This window comes from Serinus canaria, chromosome 1, assembly GCF_022539315.1.
Source record: "Serinus canaria isolate serCan28SL12 chromosome 1, serCan2020, whole genome shotgun sequence".
Taxonomy (NCBI): domain Eukaryota; kingdom Metazoa; phylum Chordata; class Aves; order Passeriformes; family Fringillidae; genus Serinus; species Serinus canaria.
This window is the reverse complement of record NC_066313.1, coordinates 74,074,450-74,096,061: the sequence shown is the minus strand read 5'-3', so window position 1 is coordinate 74,096,061 and position 21,612 is coordinate 74,074,450. Positions and strand designations below refer to the sequence as shown.

Genomic DNA, 21,612 nt, shown 5'->3' with positions numbered 1-21,612 from the left:
CAGCTGTTGACCAGCACCCTGTGGTCGTTTTCCACTGAGCAGCTTTATAGACACGGCCCCAAGCCTGTAGTGCTTCAGGGGTTTTTGTGGCTGCAGTGAAGGCCCTGGTGCTTGATCTTGCTGTACCTCATAAAGTTGGCCTCTGTCCATCAATCCATCCTATCCAGATCCTTCTACAGAGCATTCCTACCCTCCATCCGATCCTGTTCAATTGGTGTTGTCTGCAAAATTACTAAAGGTGCATCAATCCCCTCATCGTATCATCAGTAAATGTATTAAACTGGGCTGTCCCTGCCACTGATACCTGGGGACATGGCAGTGACCAGATGTCAACTGGATGCGCCACCACCACAGTCTCTGGGCCTGGATATCCATCCAGTTCTTAATCCAGAGAAGAGTGCACCTGTCCAAGACATGAACTGCCAGCTTTTCCAGGAGAATGCTGTGGTAGGTAGTGCTGAAGACTTTGCTGAAGTCCAGTAGGCAATATCCGCAGCCTTTCCCTCACCTACTAGGCAGGTCACTTGGTAATAAAAGGATCAGGTTAGTCAGGCAGGACCTGCCTTTCCTAAATCCATGCTGGCTGGGTCTGGTTGTTTGGCTGTCCTGTATGTGATCACACTGAAGATAATCTGTTCCAGAACATTGCCAAGCACCAAGGTTGGGCTGACAGGCCTATAGCTCCCCAGATCCTCCTTCTGGCATTGATTATGGTGACAAGATCTTGAACCTGTTAAGCTGTTTTCTTACTGTCATATCACACTGATAAGTAAAAATGACTTTTTTAAGTGTCTGTGTTTTGTTAAAATGTATTTTTGAGATAGAGGTAATGAATGATCCTAAAGTGATGAGGGGCCCTCATGCATAGTCTTAAAGTATGTTACAGGGTTTGTAGATGCAGCTTCTGTCCTTGTACAACCCCCCCATTTCTAATATATTGAAGGTGAACAAAAAGGATATTTTGAAAAGGGTGGGATCCAAATTTGACTTCAAGTTTGTATTCAAAACTAGTAGGTTAATTATAGAAACAGTAATTGAAATAACTTTGTGCTTCAGAAGGATTCTAGGTGGCATACTAATGTAGCTACATAACTTTTCTTACAAAATTGTGTACTGCTAATTTACCTTGGTTGAAATGTCTGAATATTTTACATGTCCTTTGAGTATTGCCATCTTACAACTCATATACTCAAACCCATCTTTATGGGTTTTTTCCAGCTGTGTCGTGCTCTGCTTTGTGGTGTTGCATGAATCTTAAGAACACCTGAGCTACTGGTTGGCTGGAGTCTATGTATTGTGCAGAAGAGGGTTGTCATGCCTTTTCTTTATAGTTCTCTACCTACATATATGAATCTTTATCTCTGGTTTATATCTGAATTTGACCTTGCTTGGCCAGAGTCTGTTCTGTTCAGTTGGAGCAGTGCCTAGCACAATCAGATTCTTGCTCATGACCATCACTGTGAAATATTAAATAGCATTAATATACTAACGACTTTATAGTAATTGGGTACCATGAGAATTTTGTTCTTATTCTTGTGAGATGGAACTTGTTAAAGTTACCTTCTTTTTACATATGAACCAAATCTAATAACCTGTTAAAACCTCAACTACTGTATTTGCCAAAAAGATGTTACTAATGTGTTTTTAACTATTTGGTTTTGGTTTTGGTTTTTTGTAGTGTCCATTTTGTGAAAAGGCTTTTATGACCTATTCCTTTTTACAAAGTCACATTCAAAGGCGTCACCCAGGAGAGTCTGAGATCGGTATGTACTTAAATGTTATAAAAAAATTGAGAGAGGTGGTTTAGAAAAGTGTAAATACAGTGAGGATGTGCAGTGCCTGATTTTATGTAACTTGGAGGAAAAACTTTTACTTTTCATTTTTGCATGGCAGATCCCAGGTTGTGTGAATGCAAGTGCAATTGACTGATACAATGTATTGGGCAACATATGTTTCAGTCTCTGGAAAATAGTTAACAAAAACCTGTGTGCCATATTTGCAGCATCTTTTCAAACTAGCATTTCTGTTGAATACTTTATCCAGTAGTGCTTTTCAAAGCACAGTTCCTCTTTAGGCATGTATGTTATGAAGGCTTGGGTAAAATGAACAAGCCACAACAAGGAAAATAAATTTTGTAAATGTATTATAATTGTAAATACAGAAATAGTCCACTCCACCTGAAATCAGTTTGAATAGGATCAGGCTCTCCTGAACTAAACTTACTGTAAAATGTAGTGAAAAAGAGAAACTGTTAAGAACAGTCTACCTTCATCTGTCTATGATACTCAAGGTTGCTTTGCCACTAACTTGCATACTTTTTTCTCTCTTAACTAAAAGATGTTTAGTTTAAAAAACAATGATGTCAAAGTTTCTTTCATTCATATCTAATTTTTCTCCTTCCTGCTGGGCTGCATGCTTATGATTTATTGCTAAGGACAAACAAGTATTGACAAGTAACAGTGGTTAGAATAATAACAAGTTAGGAAAAAAGGAGCATTTGGGAGGAGAAAAAGTGGGAAGACTCTAATGAGGTCTGAAGTGTAGCTTGTCAGGCAAATGAAACAAAAACAAGAGTGAGAGGGGTCTGAATAAGCAGCTGAGGAAGTGTGAATATATTTTAAAAAGAAGGAAGTTCTTGTGCACCTTACACTTGATAAAAATGATAGTGTAAGATGCTGCAGAAACAGTTGAAGTAATTGTTGTATAAAAGCCTGAAATGGCTCTCTGGGGAAAATATCTCATTCAGTTGTTTTTGAAATAATATTCAGATTCCCAGATGATGGGCAAGTAAATAATTGGTAAATTGATGAAATGTTTCACAGTTGAAGATTGTTGTGATTTTTGTACATTTTAACATTTTTTGTTTGATATTCCCCCAATTCTATCAACATAAATAATTTGTTTTATTTCAACTGGACTCCTTACAAAAGTTATTTAGAATAAACTTAAACTAAGAGATTGAATAACTGAGGTTCATTTCGTCCTTTGTACATCCTTTTAATGAGCCTGTGTTGCTTAGATTCCTTTGAAATTAGGTTATAGAATACTTTTTCATGTAAATATTTCATAAACTATTTCACATGTCAGTGGTACAAGTATTTGAGGGTAAGTTAGCAGTCCAGAGAATATATGTATTTAAAAGCATCTATGGAGAATCATGGTAGTGGGAGGGGAAATGGACTAAGTCACACTTTGTGAAAATGTTACTGAAACACTAGAAATGTATTTGCAGTAAGTATTACAGTTCTAGAAAATGCAACAAACCTTCTTAAAATCTGTTTTTCTTTCAAACAGAACAGAAGAAGAAAGGAAATATTGAAAAATTGCAGGATGAGATTGAAAAACTGAAGGAGCAGTTGCAGCTCACCAAGTCCCAGTTAGAGTTTGAACAACAGGCTAATTTGGCCAGGTTGTCTAAGGTAATACTTACTAAGTAATGTGAATGTCTCAAAAGAATTAGCACTTTGAACTGTGTTCACTCAACCCACAGAAGCACTGGATTTCCCAAAGTTGAACACTTTCAAGATTCAGCTGGCCAAGGTCCTGGGGCACCTTGTCTACTTTGTGCTGTTGTCAAGAAAGGCTGGACCAGATTATCCGGGAGGATAATCCAATCTGATCCTTCCAACCTGATAGTCTATGATGGATGATTATTTTCTTCATTGTTTTCAGAGGAAACCCTGATCTTCTGTAAAACATAGAGCATTGTTTTCCATGAACTCAGCTTCAGAGTTCTCTTTCTCAGTCCTTTTGTTCCCCTTTCTTGAAATTGTTCAGCTTCCATTTTGAAAAGTCCTGAATGACCAAATCAAAAGCTGCTAGAGTTTCACTTAGGAGTGCAGGCACTGTCAGAATAATAGGATCTTGGCCCTTTGTGGACATGTGGAAGGTTTTCTACTCATTCATTCTGTGCCTAGCTTTTGAGAAGTACATCTATAACACATTTATCCTGCCCCCTAATCATTGTTTTGTTTATGAGGTGGAACTTGGAGTATTCATAACAGTGCAATGTAGATTTTTTGGTGCCTTAGGGGCCTCTTTTGAAGTCACTTGTCTTAGCTGAGACTCCTAACTGCAAGGGGACTACCTGAAATGTCCTGAAGCTACAGTCTGCAGTGTTACACAACAAGAAGCTTTCGAAACTTCTCTGTTTTTCTGGGATGTCAGGGAAGACAGAAATGTGTGGTGTGCCTGGTTACAGTTTGTCTGCCATGACTCACATCCACTGTCAATTCAGGTAGCACAATGTTACTATCTCTTGATTGAAAGAGCAGAAGACTTTATCCTTGACTGAAGGATATAGATGATCCCATTCCTCCTAGTTGTACAATGATTGCTCATTATAGAGAACAAATTCAGAGTGACTGCTATGATGGAAAAATGTTGGTGTTTCCTATAAGATATGTATGTTCTGGGCAGTGAAGTGCAGGACTTTAAACATTTTGAGAACTATATAAAAATCACTGTGTAGTGGAATGGTTGAAGTAATCCAATGGATGAAGTGGGGTATATAGGGATAAAATAGTTCTAATTTCATCTATGAAACAATGGGTTCTGAACTGAGTGCTGTTACTGAAGGGCAAGATCTTAAGCTTGTGATACATAGCCCTGGGGAAATGTTAGTAGCAGCTAGCAAAGAAAATCAAATATTACCAGTTAGTCTGAAAAATCACTGTGCAATCCACAGCTTAAATATGTTGTGTGACTCTAGTCCCTTCATCTCAAAAAGGATAGGATAGGGCTATAAAGTTATGGAGATGGGCTACAAAGATGATCAATCAGTATTCAGAATGACTGAGCATGCTGAGAGTTGTCAATCTGAAAAAGAGACAACCACTTGATGAAGATGGAGGGTGAGATATTGATACCTGTGAAATCATGACTTACAGAGAGTGAATAGTGATGAACCATTCTCTCTGTTCTCCAGTTCAGGGCTCAGAATCCATCAAATGTACCTAGCAGGAGCCAGATTCAAACAACTAGAACAAGAAAAGTGCTTGGCTCTTTATGCAGCTTGTGGAGCTCATTGGCAAAAGGTGTTGCAGTTGCTAAAGATGACACAGCCACAGGGGATGACTGCAAAGTATATGAGGAGAAATATATTGAAGTTTATGCAGTTAATGAAGCTCACAGGACTGTATCAGGCTCCAGAAGTCCTCTAAGCTGAAAACAGCTGGCAACTTAGAGACTGTGAAGGAGAACATGCACTTTTGCTTGCCCCAGTATTAGCCTTTCTTACTTACACACTTAAGGCTTTTGTGAGAGCAGGATACTGAAGTAAGTGAATCTTTGATATGACTGAGAAAGGTCATTTGTGTGTTTTTCAGTGAAAAATAATAAACCTGAACTGTTTTGAAGTGTACTTGTTTAGCTTGTTTAGCAAAATACAGTCTTACAGTCTGATAATAGTTTGCTACCCCTAGAATTCTTTAAAAAATGTGGTGTTATGTTTTTTGATGTCACAGTATTTCCCAGATATTGAAAGTGACTGCATTTCACATGTGGTTTGGGAGCTTGAATTTGTATTGAACATGAAGAAAAATCACCAATCATTTTTTTTTAAATTTCAGGAATGCGAGCAGCAAAAATCAAAAGAAGAAGAGTTTCTACAATCATTTCATAAATGGAAAGACGAGGAAAGAGAGAAATTTGCTGATCAAATAGAAAAAGTGAAAGATATGTTTACAAAAGAGCTTAAGGACTTACATTCAAGAAATTCAACCTTACAAAATGTAAGCAATTGAAATTTTCGAACATTTTTAAAGCATGAATCCCTTACAATAGATGGCAGTGAATTTCACATATTTGAAATGTGATATAGTCATTGTAAAGCTCTTCCTACAGAACTCTTAAAAATAATGCTTGAATGGTAGCTATAATTGTATCTTTGTATACACGTATTTTATTAACATAATTTCAGGTTGTGGGTTTTTTTATTTGGAGGATTGCTTTGTATGAATGAATGATCCCTTCATCAGTTATGTCAGTTTTTTACTGTAGTCCTCAGCCTTTGAATGCCTGTTTATAGGTCAGTAGATATTGTTGTGGTTGCTGCATGTAAAGTATCCTTATGTAAATATTTTCATAAGTGGTGTGGAGGAAACTAACCTCTGCATTACAGTCCTGACAGAATTGATTTGTTTTCAATACATGCTTTGAAAATGCTCACTAGCAAGAGAAGCTTGAAAGTATATCTGGGTCAGAAATCAAATCTGCATGGCATTACCAGAGCAGCTTACATTTTGCAGCTGCTAGGTCCTGTGTACTTTTACAAGTCATATTTATTTTAGATGTAGATATTATTGATGATGTGAAATTTGATAAATGCCGACCTCAGGAGAAATGGGAGAAGTATCTGATGCAATCTCTGCATAACTGTGTTTAAAGAAAATTTTGTATTCCTCCTCCCTCCTATTAGCAACTGTTAGAATTACAAAAGTTCAATATGCAACAAAAATCCAATTTAGGAACACTGAAAGACAGCCATGAGTTTACAGAGGAGAAACATCATCTTCAGGATCATCCATATGTGGTTAAACTTCTGGAAAAACAGGTAACACTGTAACTTAATGTATTGCTTTTAACAGATTACTTGCTGTCTTTTTATTTTTCTTCATCTCTGAGTAGGATATGAAATCCCTAAGCAAAATTTTCATTATTTTTAAGGCCAAAAATAGCTGGTTTTAAAGATTTAATACTATTAATACTATTTAATAGTATCCATATAATAGCAAGCAAGGATTTATTTTCTTTATATTTTATAAATGAAGTAATTCTTGCTTATTTATTGATATTCTCTTGTTCTTTATTATTAAGTATATCTGTCTTTGCCAAGTGTGATGGCAGTTCAATTCCAGAAGGCTCTAATAAAGCATTTATGTTTACCCATCCACGAGGCCACTTACAGAAAAATTGGAATATTCCATTTCCCAAAATGAAAAAGAAAATTTGGAAACTTTCTGACAGGATTTTCCAACCTGTGCCTTTTGTTTTCTTTCATGGTTTTTGGGATGTGAAGGCCTTTGTTTACTGTTGGTATTATACAGAAGTTTGATAATTTCTGTGCAAAGATGTGCAAAACCTACTTTTGCTTTATGTTTTTTTTTATTTCATCAAAGAAAATTGGTGTCAGTCTAAAACTCGTATGTTAATTTTGGAGTTTTGTCATTATTATGGAAAATATGTTGTAAATGAGTGCTCAAAATAACAATGAGTGCTCAAAATTCTATTCTTTAAGGGAAAACCCCCCTGCTCTTACTACTCTTTTTGTTAATACATAGAGATGTATCAAGATGCTGGTGTATTTCTCACTCACAGTGACTGCATATACAAATACAGTTTCTGGAGTGATTGGTAAGAAAACCACACTCAGATATATAAATCAACTATTCTAGGCATTAAATACTGGGTTACTCAAATTTCATCATATCTGACATATTTTTGGTATTTATGCTTTATTTAGAAAAATAAAGCTGCATATATCAAACTAAATGCTCATGTGCTATTAACAAGAAGCAAAGCTGCATATATCAAACTAAATGTGTTGTTAACAAGAACTAACATGGATTTCCTCTATGCAGGAAAAAAAGTGGATGTCTTGTATGCAAGCCAAGTGTCAAGACCATGAGACAGAAACCTCCCTGGTAAGTGGTACAGCAGACCACTTACACCAAAATGAGACATTTTTTTAAATTTACTCTTTCAGTAGTTCTTGATATGCTCTAGTACATCTGCCAGATATCAAGATATAAGAGTATGTCCTCTTAGCTGTATTTATCATCTCTGTGTTTCTGTTATGGTAGGATCTTGATGTTTCAGTTAAGGCCAGGGTTGAAAATGAATTTAGCATTTCAGAATCTGACAGAAAACTGAAACTGTATCCGTCTTTTGAAGAGCTTACAGCTGTTTCTGTGAGCCCTGTATTATACAGTATTTTCTATGTTATGTAGCTGAATAGTTGAGATCTGACTTGCCAACATGTAGCTTTCATCCACCCTGTACCTGCTGCTACCATGGACCTATGGCATATGTCTCAGTCTTTTTTTTCTCCTTCTTATCTCTTCTCTATTGCTTTTTCTGTTGTAGCTTTCTAATGCAGAATCTGTTCAGCTTTTCCAGAAAACACCTTAGGATTTTATTTTGCATCAGTTTATATATTTTACTCTACAAAGCTTTATTCCTCAGATTTCTTTTTACATCTACATTTCTTTTTAATCTCTTTGCTGCTTTGTTTCTCTTGCATCTTTTCCTTTCATTTTCCTTTCATCTGCGTGACCATGTAAGAACTGAGCAGATCATAGTGCTCTGACCAATGCTTCTCCTCCTCTGGCAAGAAAACATTGGGGATGAACCATGGAACAGTCCCCAAAAAGGATGTAGTTAAAGATACACCCACATACAGTGCAAGAATAGAATAAGGGAGAAGTAATGTAAGTATTACTTTTGGGATGGTGCACCTAAGTAATGTTCCCTTTCTTTCACATTTGGAGCTAATATACTAGGTTATTTATACAAGTTCACATATCACCTCCTTAAAGTATCATTGTTGGACACTATTTATAATTAAAACATTTTTAGAGATCTACAAACTTTTTCCTGCAATCTTATTTTTAGGCAATCTCAGCAATGTGTTTGTATGTCCTTTTCTTTATATTGAGATTCAGGTGGTCTTCCTTGCATAATTCAAAAGTGATCCAGACAACTGTTCTATGATTTATACAAGTCTTTGTGAAGTCACAGAAGACATCAGGTTTTTGCTGAGAAAAAAAATGTTAAAAGTATCTAAGCATGACACGTACTTGTTTAGATTTTACAGCATTAAAATATTTTGTATAGTGTTAATATGATGTTACTTTTCTTCTGATTGCTTTCTAGCTACGGTCAGAGGTTGAGAACACCAAAACATCAGCGAGGGAAGACCTGAACAGAAATAACATCTTTTACAGGAAGAGGATAGAAGAATTGGAGAAGAGGCTTCAGGAGCAGAATGATCTGATTCTTAGTCAGAGGAAGCAGGTCTGTTTTGTGAAATGCTCTGTTTCAGAGAGCACAGGACTCAGAGAAACACAATACTAGCACTTGGGTTTTGATATTTCTCTGACTGCATGTTCAATATTCGTAGTTTGTAACAGAATTGCTGGAGTGTTTTGGTTACGCTTTGGAAATTATGTTGATAAATAAGAATAGATCTGGAAAAGAGACATAGGAATGTACCATGAATTAAAACACATTTGATAAAGAAAGGTGTAATAAACCAAAAGTTTTTGATAGTGAAAAGGATGTAATCATAACAGGATCTAGTGTTTGAAATCTGAAAATACATTACTTCTCACACTAAAAATAAAGTTTCATAATCATTACTGTGAGAATAGTTATTTGAAATATTGCCATGTGAAATGTAACAAGGCCAAGTGCCAGATTCTCCACCTGAGATGGGGTAACCCTGGATATACCCACATATTGGGGAACAAGAGGCTGGAGAGTGGTCCTGCAGAAAGAGATCTGGGGGTTTGAGGTGATGTCAAGTTGAATGCGAGTCAGCAGTGCCCTGGCAGCCACGAGGGCCAGCCATGTCCTGGGGTGCATCAGGCACAGCATGTCCAGCTGATTGAGGTGGGGGATTCTCCCACTCTGCTTTGTGCTGTTGCTGCCTCACCTTGAGTCCTGGGTGCAGTTTGGGTGCCTCGGTGTAAGAAGGGCACCAGACTATTTCAGTGCATCCAGATGAGGGCAAACAAGATGATCAAAGGTCTTGAGGGCGTTTTAGGAGGAGCAGCTGTTGTTACTTGGCTTGTTCAGCTTGGAGAAGAGAAGGCTGAGAGGTAATCTCATCACAGCCTCAAGGGGGAAAGTGGAGGAGGAGGAGGTGCTGATCTCTCTGGTGATCACTGATAGGACACAAGGATATGGAATGAAGCAGGGGAGGTTCAGATTGGACATTAGGAAAGGGTTCTTCATCCTGAGGGTGTTCGGGCACTGGAACAGGCTCCCCAGGGAAGTGATCGTGGCACTAATCCTGTCAGAGCTCTTGTCTGGACAGTGCTCTTAGGTTTAAGTTTTAGGTAGTCCAATGAGGGAATTTGACTTGATCCTTGTATGTCCCATCCAGTGTGAGATAGCCTATGATTCTATGTTTGGAAATTAATTGTTTTTGCCTAAAATAAGGTTTTGTTGAAACATAAATATAGATTTTTTAGAGGTGATTGGTGGGGGAAGATCTGGGTAGTCTGGAGTTTAGACTATGGCATGATTATGTGGCCTATTCCTCTATTAGATGGTGCATTCTTTGTAAATCTGATTTTACATATTTTGCTTGAGATGAATGTTAAACCTATACTTGAATGCTTAAAGAATGGAAAGACAAATAGTAGCTTTTACATCTCTACTTTCACAAATTTTATAGCTGGAGAAATGGAAGACAATCATAGATTAATTTCCTTCAATAAAGTGACCTTTGGAAAGATAACAGTATGACCACACATGTATAATAGGTTCAGAGGAGTCCAAATTTGGTGTTTGTGAAATACAGTTTTGCAGATCTACATTCTCAATCCCTGCGAAATAGAAGGGCTTGAGAAATAGCTTACACTTTTGCAGAATCCAAACTTAATGGACCATGAATAGAGGCCCTATTGGCTATAACCAAACTGATAAATAGAGAGGATCAGTGTCCAATATCTTGTGCCAGCTCCATCTGACAGTGGCTATGTATTTGAATGAATTGTGTTCTTCTTCTCTTTGGGGAATTGTAGTGCAGAACATTGTTTTAGTGATACAGGATTCATAAGCTTCCTGTTTTCTTTAGATCACATTACAAACAGCGTGTTTCCTTTACTCTGTTAGTTCAATGCTTGTCCTGGAGTGTCACATAGATAAACCTGTAAAGCAGAGAAGAGAACTGTTCATGCATTTAAAATCAATGTGTAATTAAACACTTCAGTGTTTCCCTGTAGTGGAAGCCAGGCTTGCAAAATGGGGTATGAATTGCTGAGGAAGAAAGTGTTGAAACTCTTAAGTGCTGAAGTGGCCCTTAGTCTGCTCTCATTTGACTTAATAACCAGATGTACAGAGCATATGGGGACACTAAGACAAAACAAAAACATTCATTAAGCATGAAAAAAAATATATATTGGACACAGAAGTAGTATTTTTCTCCCCAAATCATAACCCATAATTCTCTTATGGAATAGTACTAAAACTAGGTATTTCATGCTAAATGTTCATTCTAGATATTGATAATTTACATTTGTATCTATTAATGTATCTGTGTTTTCTCCTTTAGATAAGAGAATTGTCTGTGAAACCAGCTCCAAGTGTTAGAACATATGATGGTGAGTACAAACTGTAAGAAAAAACAGACTTAGTTTCTGATTTCTGCAGCCTGGCTGAAACAAATATAGACATCAACTTGAATAACAAAATACTGAAATAAAATCAGTACTGGAAATGTATTTGTTTTTCACAGGGTACCTATCTGTTTCCATGCCACTATTTACAAAGATCATGCTTTGTAGCTGTAAAGACTTCTGTGTACAAAGTTGATTGCTTGAGTAGTGAAGAGATGTGAAATAGAACAACTTTATTTTGTATTATGTAAAAAACTTTCAGATTTGCTTTATGAAGTATTTTAATTGATTTTTTTTCATGCTTGACTGTCCTTAGGCTGCAGAACTCACAAAAGGGAAAATACTGAAAGAATAGACAAAACTGATTAACTTCTCAGTTAAGACACGGATGTTCAAAGAATGTTAAGAACTCTTGTATTTTTGTCTGTGCAATACTTTAACATCTGAAGTCTATTACAAGTAGCTAAACCTGATCATAGTGTTTTAGGATATTGTCCTGCACTACAATCACCCATTTGGGTTAATGCTGCAGTTGCAGTGACTTGAAGTAAGTTTATTGCCATAGCTGGTGACTGCTGAATTAATTCTGATCCCAGTTTGGAAACCATTTTGCTGTATTAACAAGACACTGGCTTGAACTGAGTCAAAGAGCAGGGAGTAGGTTTAGATTGAGGAAGGCCTAGTAAGAGCATGGCTGTGTGGCTTTTCAGCTGTAGCTGGTCATACTCATTCACACTGAAGCACAGACAAGCAAAAGTCCATGGCACACAGGCAGATTTGCTCCTAGCCCCAAGCTGATCTGAGGAATGTAGGACTGAAATGCTAATTCACTCCAAGGCTACACCCTATACATGATCTACAGGTGTATGAGTGTTTGCACTCATTGATGTCACTTGGGGATGCTGCAGATCCTCTCTGGTCAGGCTGGTCTTGACTTAGTAGCTTTGGGCCAAGATTTCTTCCCTGTGACACAAAGGTAGCATGCACTCATGACCAAAAAAATTATCACATTCTAGTCCAGTGATGATTTAGTTAGTAGTTTCTTTTCCTGATTCTAGAAGTGTTAAAAATGCTAAGCATACATAGAGATGTACTTTTATGTTGTGAGGGAGCAGTTTTTACTTTGTAAATGTTTTGTTTATTTTTTGCCCACTAATGTAAGAAAATAACTGATTTATAAATATGATTAAATATTGCTATATTTAAGAATCTGTATTTGTCTGCTGATGCTTACAATAATGCAATTTTATTATTCTTTTACTATTATGTTATTTTAGTGAACACTCCTGTAGAGCGTCTTCAAGAATCTAAACCAAGTCCATCAATTCCTTCACCTGGTAAGTTTTTTTGATAGGTCCAGATCCAGTACTTTCAAATCTAACTCTTGCTTTTCTCAGATCATAGGTTTGTCAAATCATTTGCCAAATCATTTCTCAGATCATTTACTTTTGTCAAATCATAGGTCTAAGAGTATTTATATTGAAAGAACAATTTCTATGTTGCAGTTGAGAATTTCTAAGAAATAATTATAAGGATGCATTACGGAGAAGAATAAATGAAAAACAAACTAAAATGATCTGAGCATATTTCCTAGAATAGTTAGGTTATTGAATCACTTTGATGAAATATATTGAGGAACAATTTTGTGTTTTCTAATGGAAAATATGCTTAGACTGGATAGGTACATTATACCTAGGTATAGGTACATGCATCTGCTGGAGTTTGTATAGGGAAACATGTGGAGATGTTTGTTTGGAAGTCTTGAAATACTGTATTTTCCATGTGACTTCAAGTGGCAAGGAGTAAAAATACAGAAGAAATAATCAAAATAGACAGTTATCCTGTCCTAGTTCTTCCAGCGTATACCTGTGGTTACATACAGATCATTATTTAGGTATTTTAACTTGTGGCACTGTGGTATCCTTTAGAATGGGAGGGGGGCAAGGGAGCTATATTTACATTGTTTTGTACTTTGTGATTTTTTTTTTAATCAATATGCAAATTAATGGCAAGTTTTGTTATTATACCAATATTCTGTGATCAACTAATTCTTTATTTTCCTTTTAAGTAATGAAAAACAGGCAAGCAAAACGTTTAAAAACAATTTATTGATTTGAATTATAGTTAAATAATGCTTTTTTTCTAATTATTTCTCTTAGTATTTAAGCCTGTCACGGGGAGACTTAATGGAATTTGTCTGTGAAAAATGTAGATAATTTTTCTTTTTCACCAAATACAAAAAGTTCTGAAAATGCCTCTGTGGAGAAAGGGCATTATGTATCAAGCTTTCAATAACTTGATGAGGAATGAAAAACTCACATAGTGCTCATTTTCAACTATGTGTTATGACAAGAATTAGTTAAAAAAGGAAAACTGATTGTACTATTGCTAATTATTGCTATGGCAACATTATATGAATAATACAGAGATTTCTTTCTAAACTATGCAAGATTTAGTAGTTCATTGCTTGTAGCTTCCTAAGTTAAACTATATGGATGAATATTGTGTAGACAAAAGTAATAGTATATGAAATACAGAGAATTAGGAATAGCATTTTGAACAATTAATTCTTTTTCATTTAAGCCAGCCTCATTACACCAAAACAGTAGTCTGGTTCTGGCTAAGAAGTGTCACAGCATGTAGTTTAGCAATTGCCCTGAATTTAAGATTTAAGTTTTATGACGATTATTGCTGCTAAGGACTTACCCACCAAGACTGTCAAGCATTAGTTCCTTTGTGCATTTGCTTTCATTTGTACTGAGCACAGTTCCTGAGGAACAGTCCTGTGAACACTAGCATTTTTTGTACTCTGACAATTTAAATCAACTCATTCAGATCTTTCATAATTTCTTGCTGCTTCAAATATGAAGTTTGTGACATCTTGTGAAACTTCTCAAGATAGAAAAGGCTATTCCTGCCATTGATACACAAAAGATTCACCCTCAGTTTATTTTGAAACCTCAAAGAAGGTGTTCCCTTTGGATTCCTTTGCTGATTACTATTTTATTTATCTCTGCAGGTCTCTCTGTCTGTCCCCTTTCTTCCCTTCTGGATTGTTTTTTAAACTTGCCTTACCTAATTTTCTGGAGGTTAGCAGAAGTTATGGTGTCTTTCCCGAAGTTTTCAGGACTCCTCAAGGGATTGACTTACTGAATTAAGACATCATGCTGCATCTCATGCCTTTATGAAAAGGAAAGCACTTCCTGGTAACTTCTGTAGACAAATTTATTTAGCACAGATCATCTTATAATTGCCTGCATATAAAATATCTTCATACTTTTTTTTAAATTAATTCTAGAAAAGGCTCTCTAATGCGAACTTAACTACACTTTTCAAAGCCACTCAGATGCTTTTGCATCCTAGTATTCATTCTACACATCTTAAATCTGCGTTATGAAAAGATACCCAAGTTGCAAATGTGAGTTATCCTAGGTGTAAAGTAGGAGAATGACTATGTTAGTCTGATGTTTTTGTGTTAATATTCCTGACTTCTTGTGAGAGCTAGTAGAGCTTCTTGAATGCCATTCTGGCAGGACATTCTTCTATCCATTTCTGAGCTACCTGTAGGGTTTTGTGCAGATATAACTTAGATCTTACTTTCAAAGATTACTTCAGTCTCACAAAAAGGCAACAGATTAATTACAATTTATTTTTTTAAATAATATTTTAAAATTAGGCTTTGGCTTCTATATTTCTTGAAATATTGATACTTGTTCAATATTTAGTTTTTGTTAGGTCAGTAGTATTAGGTGGAATTGAAGACAGTAGTTAAAAAGCAAAGCTACCAATTAGATTGTTCATTAAAACCTGTGCCTCAATCTACAAACATGATGTGTACACCAAGGCTCAGCTATCACTAGGGACATAGCTGAAGCATCTGAGGAAAATTTGGTTAAAGTACTCTTACTCTTCCTAGACAGTAAACAGAGAAAAGGGGCACCTTCAGAGTTTGGTTCAGCTGAACTAAGATCTGAATGCTCTTTGAAGCTGCCTGTGTCCCTTCGATGACTGTAGAAGGAGTCTGAGGTGACTGGGCTCCTAACTTAGGGGCCTCAGGTAAGTGTCAAAAAAAATCATGCTTAGGAATATTGGTTTAAAATTAATATTTCTGCTGCTTATGTGCAGTATGTGGCTTTCTATTGATTGGTTAGGAGAAAAAAATACATTAAGTGCATTAATTGAAAAACAGTGGTCCAAATTACAGGTATCACAGATTAGTCTGGCACCTCTTTGTATGTGTAATTTGAGTATCAATTAAAGGAGCATGAAATAAGTATAGCCATGGCTTACATTTTACATTTTTTCCTAGGCTGTTACATTGCAAGTGCAAAGTGTTTACTGTAGATGACACTACACCATAGATAATTTTATTGCTTCTGTTCAGGCCAAAAGTTTTTTTAGCATTTCATATTTCAACAGAAATAGATGGGATTTTTTTCTTTAAGTGTTGGCCAGAAGACTGCTTTTACAATAGTACTGTCAGAATATTGGGGTTTTTTTAACTAGTAGATAAGAACAGACAAAAATATATTATATGCATGAAACATACACAGCCTGAATCCTTCATTATTGTCAAATATATTTTCCTATTCCACCTGCATAGAAATTGTCTTCAAATACCCTTTAAAGCAGGTATTTAATTGTTTCCTAAAGTATGCTGGGCACATAATTTTTCAGTAGTATAATTATCCGCTGAGAATTTAAGGTAACCTGTACTTTTGATACATCTCATCTGTGTCTCCACACATATTAGCTGGAAGAGGAGATACTCTGGAAAATATGGGATGATAGACACACCTCTTCTGGCCTTAATGATGGCTAGAATTAATATGTGATGATAGATGGCCAGAAGAAGCACATCTCTGGTAAATATAAGGAGAGGACTCCTTAAGGGAGGGTAATCTCCACACCTGTCTGTAAACCAGAGTAATGGTTTTTCTTAAATGTGATTCCATTGTGATGTTTAATAGATATCTCTTAGAATATGTGTACAGTGAAGAGAAAGAAAAGGCTTGTTTTCATGAGGGAAGTTGGTGTTTTCAGGTGTCGCACTCTCTCCTGTCTTAGCATTCGATCTCTTCTGTTACCATGCAGTGAGCAACATTATTACACATAACAGTAATGCATCTTGGGTCTGCTCATGCAACTGTTCTTAGTAATTCCTGGTTTTTCATTCCTCTCTTTCTGGTACACTGAGGAAGAGAAGCATGTACCTTTATGCCTGATCTGCAGGCCATTTTCAGGTGTGAGTTCTGGGGACTGGGATTTTCCTGTTACATTAAGTCATTTGGCAAGGGCTTGGGCAGAGGTGAGTCAGCCCCTTTAAGCAGGGAGCATTTGAGTAAAGTACAGGTAAAACAAGCATAGATTAAATCCAACTACACAGCAACTGCCTTACTGATTGCTAAGTTCAGCCAAGAAACTCAGAGGCCTTAGTGCCCATACAGCTTAATTAAATCTTCCCAGAGCATTTCATCTGTGCTTCAGGCTCTGTCCTTCTAAACAGACACATTTCAGGCTTTTGGGAATGATTCCAAACTCTGAACACTGTTTTGGAGACTCTTAGTTGGTGAAAGGCAGCAGTGTGCCAGGAGCAGTAGTGTGGAGGATCATGTTCCAGTGCCCAGGAATGCTCTGGCCACTGGTAAATTTTACAGCCTTAGAGATTGAAAGACCAGAAGCCCATTTGTCTCTCAGAGTTTTGCTTTTAAATGTTTCCTAAGATATCTTGGTATTTGCATCTCGTTAATGACTTGTGATGGTATAAGAAGCATTTTTTAAAAATTTCTTATTTAGTGCAAGTTCTGTGGGAGCAAATCTTAAGTCTGGTAATTGGCTTGGAAAAGCAGATGAGAAGCTGAATATCACCACAGATACGGAAGGCATGGAGAGACCAGCTCCCATACCCAAGCATTTATGCCACCAGATTTAATCCCCTTTACTTGGGGAATACTGGAGATGTGGCAGTGTCTCTTAGCCCCAAATGTTCATTTCACTGTGATTACCTCTCACAGAGCATCCATGTTTGTACCTGGCGTACAAGAAATGCCAAAGAACATCTTCATGCAGCATCACTCCTCCCTTCTACCTACAGAGCATAACAACCATTTATAGTGCAAGAGGTTTTTGTGAAGGATGGGGAAAATGCATGTAGGCCCAAAATACTGACAATAAATTGTTTTCTCTTATAATGCCTGTAGTGGAATGCTGAAAGTACAGTTTTGCATACCTGTTTTTATTGTAAACCCTACAAGACACTCAAGCTCTAGTTTTCATTGATAGCAATTAATTTATAGAAGGTGCATATTAACATTTTTAAAACCTGAATTGGTCTACATATAATAATTTTCAACCATGTCTTATAAGTTAATTAAGTTGTAGTCTGACTTCATTTTTTGTAAAGCAAATTGTACCTGACAGCCTATAGAATGATAAATTCATTGGAATTTATAGGAAGCACAGTGTCTATTTTTTGCAACACAGACATTTCAAGAATTCTATAAAACACATGGTAATACTGAATCTTACTCAATTGGAGTGATTGAAGATTTTTTAAAATTGGTTTATTGGGAATTACCTTATATATATATATATATATATATATATATTTATTTATATATATATGTTGAATCTCTGTCTTGCACATATGGACTCTGTACTTAATAACTCTCTGGAACAGTGAGTTATTAAGTTAGTTAATATATTTTTATTAAAATATTTTATTAATATATTTTCCATATGTTTTTGAGGTTTACTTTGTCCATTTCACTTGTCTTTTTTAAACTTTTAGTATAAAATTGGACATAAACAATATTTTTAAATGCATCTTAAAAATTTTCTTCTTATGAGAAATGAACATCAATATTGATTTATGTGATCCTGGATGGCCCTGTCACTGTAGATGTCTAAAACTACCCTACCTGGCCTACCTGATGCCATTCCAGAAGTTGTGTGATGTATCAGTCAACCTTGCACAGATGGCTTAAAACTCTGATGTATCTGGGATGACACCATACACCTGTGTTTGGACAGCAGAATCACTCCTGAAGTGACTATTGTATTAGGGTCTCCTCTACAAAAATGTACCCCTGAGGCACTGAAGAGTCATGTTGCAGTGGGTTTGTGATGGTTAAGCAGGTTGTCAGCAAACAAGAAAGTTGACATCAGTATGGTGGGTTTTTTTCTGACTTTTCCTCTCTGGACCTTGACCTTTTTCTGTCCTTTTTGTCTGGTGTTCCTGTTCTTCCTCATTATTAGAGCAGGCACCCTTGGTGCATATGCTGGAGCCCATAGAGGAGCTTTCAGAAGAGGAAAAAGGTAATGATTGATTCAGCTCAAAATATGCTGGCATGTGTTTCTGGAAAACCAAAACTTTTATTTGATACCTACAGTATTTTCCATTGTATTTCATTATATTTATGTGATATGGGTGGGAATATAGTTTGTGTCAGTCTCCTGTTTGCTATTGCTTATAAATGTTATGATTTCCGTATCCAAGTTCAATGTTTTTATGAAAATCTGACTAATTTCTTTAAAGCAGTTACATTCCATATGTCTAAAGGGATTTGAACTAAGCAGAGCAAAAATGATGAGGAAAAGCCCCTGACTAGGAAATTTTTGGTGCTGACACTATTGCAATATGAGCTCCCTCCCTTTTTAAACTCTGCATAAGAGGGTAAAGAGTTCAGGTGGAAGGAAGTTGATGGTGGAGGTTGGAGCTGCCAGCTTTCATGAGTGCATCACAGATCCTTTAACAAGTAACCTGACTTGCACCTACCCACAAGGAGCCACAGCTCCAGCCAGGGTTGTGCAATTCAGAATAAAGTTACATAGACCAGCATTGGCAGCTGTTGTGCCTCTTCTGAGGAGACCTTGGGGAAGGCCACATTTACAATGACAGGACAGAAGGCACTGGTTCATCCTGCATGGTGTTCCTCTCCTAAAGGCAGCTAATAGTACCTTAGGTGAAACAACAAATAAAAATCTCTTCTGTGTGTGAAAATCAAAATCAGTCTTGAACCCTACAGCCAGTGGGTTTAAATTTCAAAGGAATGATGCTGATTTGGAAACAAAATCATTGTTTGAATACATCTGTGTGTTGAAGAGGTTTCCCCAGGGAAAATCCAGTGGCTCTGAGCAATCTGAAATAAAGACTGTTTGCATTTTTGCCGTTCCTTCTGCTGTTTCTCTTGCTTGCCATCTTCTCTCTTGATGGATTGTCTTTGTTTCTTCTGCGGTGCCTAAAGGCATGGCCTGAAGTGCATAAGAGAAAAGAAAGAATGCAGTCTGAAAAGATAGACCAAGATTTTTTTGGTTTTGATGACGGTCATTTGTAAGGGAGAGTGTGAAAATTCTTGACTCAGAACATCATTTTCTAGGGTTATGTAGGAGCTGAGACAGTGGACCAGATGTAAAGTCCCTTGTCTCAAACATTAAATCCAGTATTTGGGGATGAATAAGAAAACAGTTCCTTAAATAATTGCTCTGGCAAAGACGATTTGGCTTGAGTTAATTAGCAAGAATTAATATTGTCATTAATTAGGATAATGCTGGATAGTCTTGTTACCCTTATTAGTATTTAGTAATTAGGAATTTAAAAGTGTCTATTTTTTGGGAAGGATTAACATTGGAAAGAGGTAGGATTTTCAGGAGGCTCCTGGGAGCCTTCCACTTTAAAATGTCTCATATATGGCTTTCTGGGAGGATTTTGTACTGCATAATGCCATGTTGTCCTCAATGGGGATAGTCAGATAGCCCTTTATTTACTGAAGACCAATTGTTTGCCTCTTCTAGGACTCAGTTCTCCAGATAAATCAGTTTTAATGTCATCTCTGTCAGGGACTGAGTTGTCGACACAGTTCCCAAAACCAGATGAGATTTCAGCCTGATTCTGTCCTCTTCAGCACAGATCTAATAGTATGGCAGATGGACTCTCTTTCAGTTTTCATTACCTATGGTTCTTTCCTGGACCGCATGGGAAGCCAGTTTCTCAAAACTGCCTAATATGTAATTTGTGCATCTCGAGGCTTTTTTGTCTCTTCTTTAGAGTGCTTGACTTTCCCTTAAAGAAAAATGAAAAGTAAATGGAACTGTTTTTTAATAAGCTGTCATTGTTTACAAATAGAAAAAGTGGCACATTTGTTTAAAAATATTATATTTGAAAGTCACAATATCGAATTATGCCTTCAATGTCCTTGTCTATTGGGTGGCAGATGACTTTGCTGCCCTGTAAGGCATACTGGGAAGACAAACTTCTGCCAAAGATTTTCCTGTTACTTCAGGAAAGTTGGGAGTGTGGTTTACAGCATGCTTTCCTGGGATGTTTTATACCCTTAGCCAGCTCTGCTGACCACTGCCAGACAGAAGCAGCCATCATGGTTCCACAGGTTATCGCTTCATTTACTTTCAGTGCATTCAGTAAAATTTTGTCTTGCCAGTGACAGTTTACAGACAGGTCCTAAATGGGTGTGTTTTGCTCCTTTGCTTCTTTCATACTTTCCTGTATGACCCAATAATACTTTGGCCTAACTTAAATGTCATTCTTCATTTTAGATGGAAAATCTGTCTAGATGATTCTTTATTGCTTGCATAAGAGTTTTTTATTGACATAAGTGTCATTGTTGACACTTAAAGCAAGGGAAAGAGATAGGAACTTCTTTGTCTGCTTTTAAGTATGTATGATGTCACAGACTTGCATAGAAGAAAACACGACACTGAACTTTGTCCTTGAAAGATTTTTGAAGATGTCTGTTATCCATCATGTATTTTTTGTGAAGCACTCTGCCCCAGACGAGGTTTTGTCTTTACCAAGACTTTTGAAAGCGTTACAGCTTTGCAAAGGTTTAATTTCAGTGGATGATTTTATCAGAGAGCATCACATTGCTTGAAGCTTTTCTTAAGAAAAAGTTTGTAGTATTCTTGTTCTGATTCCTGCTAGAATTCAGCTTTTCTTTGAAATACCACATTTAGAGAACTTAAGTATCAGAAGATGGTCTTTCTTTATCAGAAGTTTTCAAGTACAATGCTAAAAGTAAAGGTCTTTGTTCGCAAATATTCAGCACAGTATCTTTACAGCGATTCTGTAATGAGCAATAAGATACTTGTGATGGTGAGTACAATGTGCAGAGGTACGAATTCCAAGTGAGCTGGCTTTTGTAAGCTAGCCCAGTATTTTGAAAATGACACAATTCCAGGCAGATAAAAAGTGCACATATATAGGTCTATGCTGTTTCTAAAAAATGCATGCTTCAGTGCAGTTTTTAATTGT

General features: G+C 36.6%; 1 protein-coding gene across 1 annotated transcript in view; it reads left to right on the top strand.

Annotated features, from left to right (window-relative positions):
• Nucleotides 1-21,612, top strand: part of DZIP1 (DAZ interacting zinc finger protein 1) — a 38,677-nt gene that overhangs the window by 6,830 nt on the left and 10,235 nt on the right. The window contains exons 5-12 of the mRNA XM_050974108.1: nucleotides 1,679-1,763; nucleotides 3,295-3,419; nucleotides 5,571-5,732; nucleotides 6,419-6,553; nucleotides 7,581-7,643; nucleotides 8,875-9,015; nucleotides 11,282-11,330; nucleotides 12,623-12,682. Of these exons, the coding sequence (XP_050830065.1) occupies nucleotides 1,679-1,763; nucleotides 3,295-3,419; nucleotides 5,571-5,732; nucleotides 6,419-6,553; nucleotides 7,581-7,643; nucleotides 8,875-9,015; nucleotides 11,282-11,330; nucleotides 12,623-12,682 (820 nt within the window). The remainder of the gene's footprint in view (nucleotides 1-1,678; nucleotides 1,764-3,294; nucleotides 3,420-5,570; nucleotides 5,733-6,418; nucleotides 6,554-7,580; nucleotides 7,644-8,874; nucleotides 9,016-11,281; nucleotides 11,331-12,622; nucleotides 12,683-21,612) is intronic.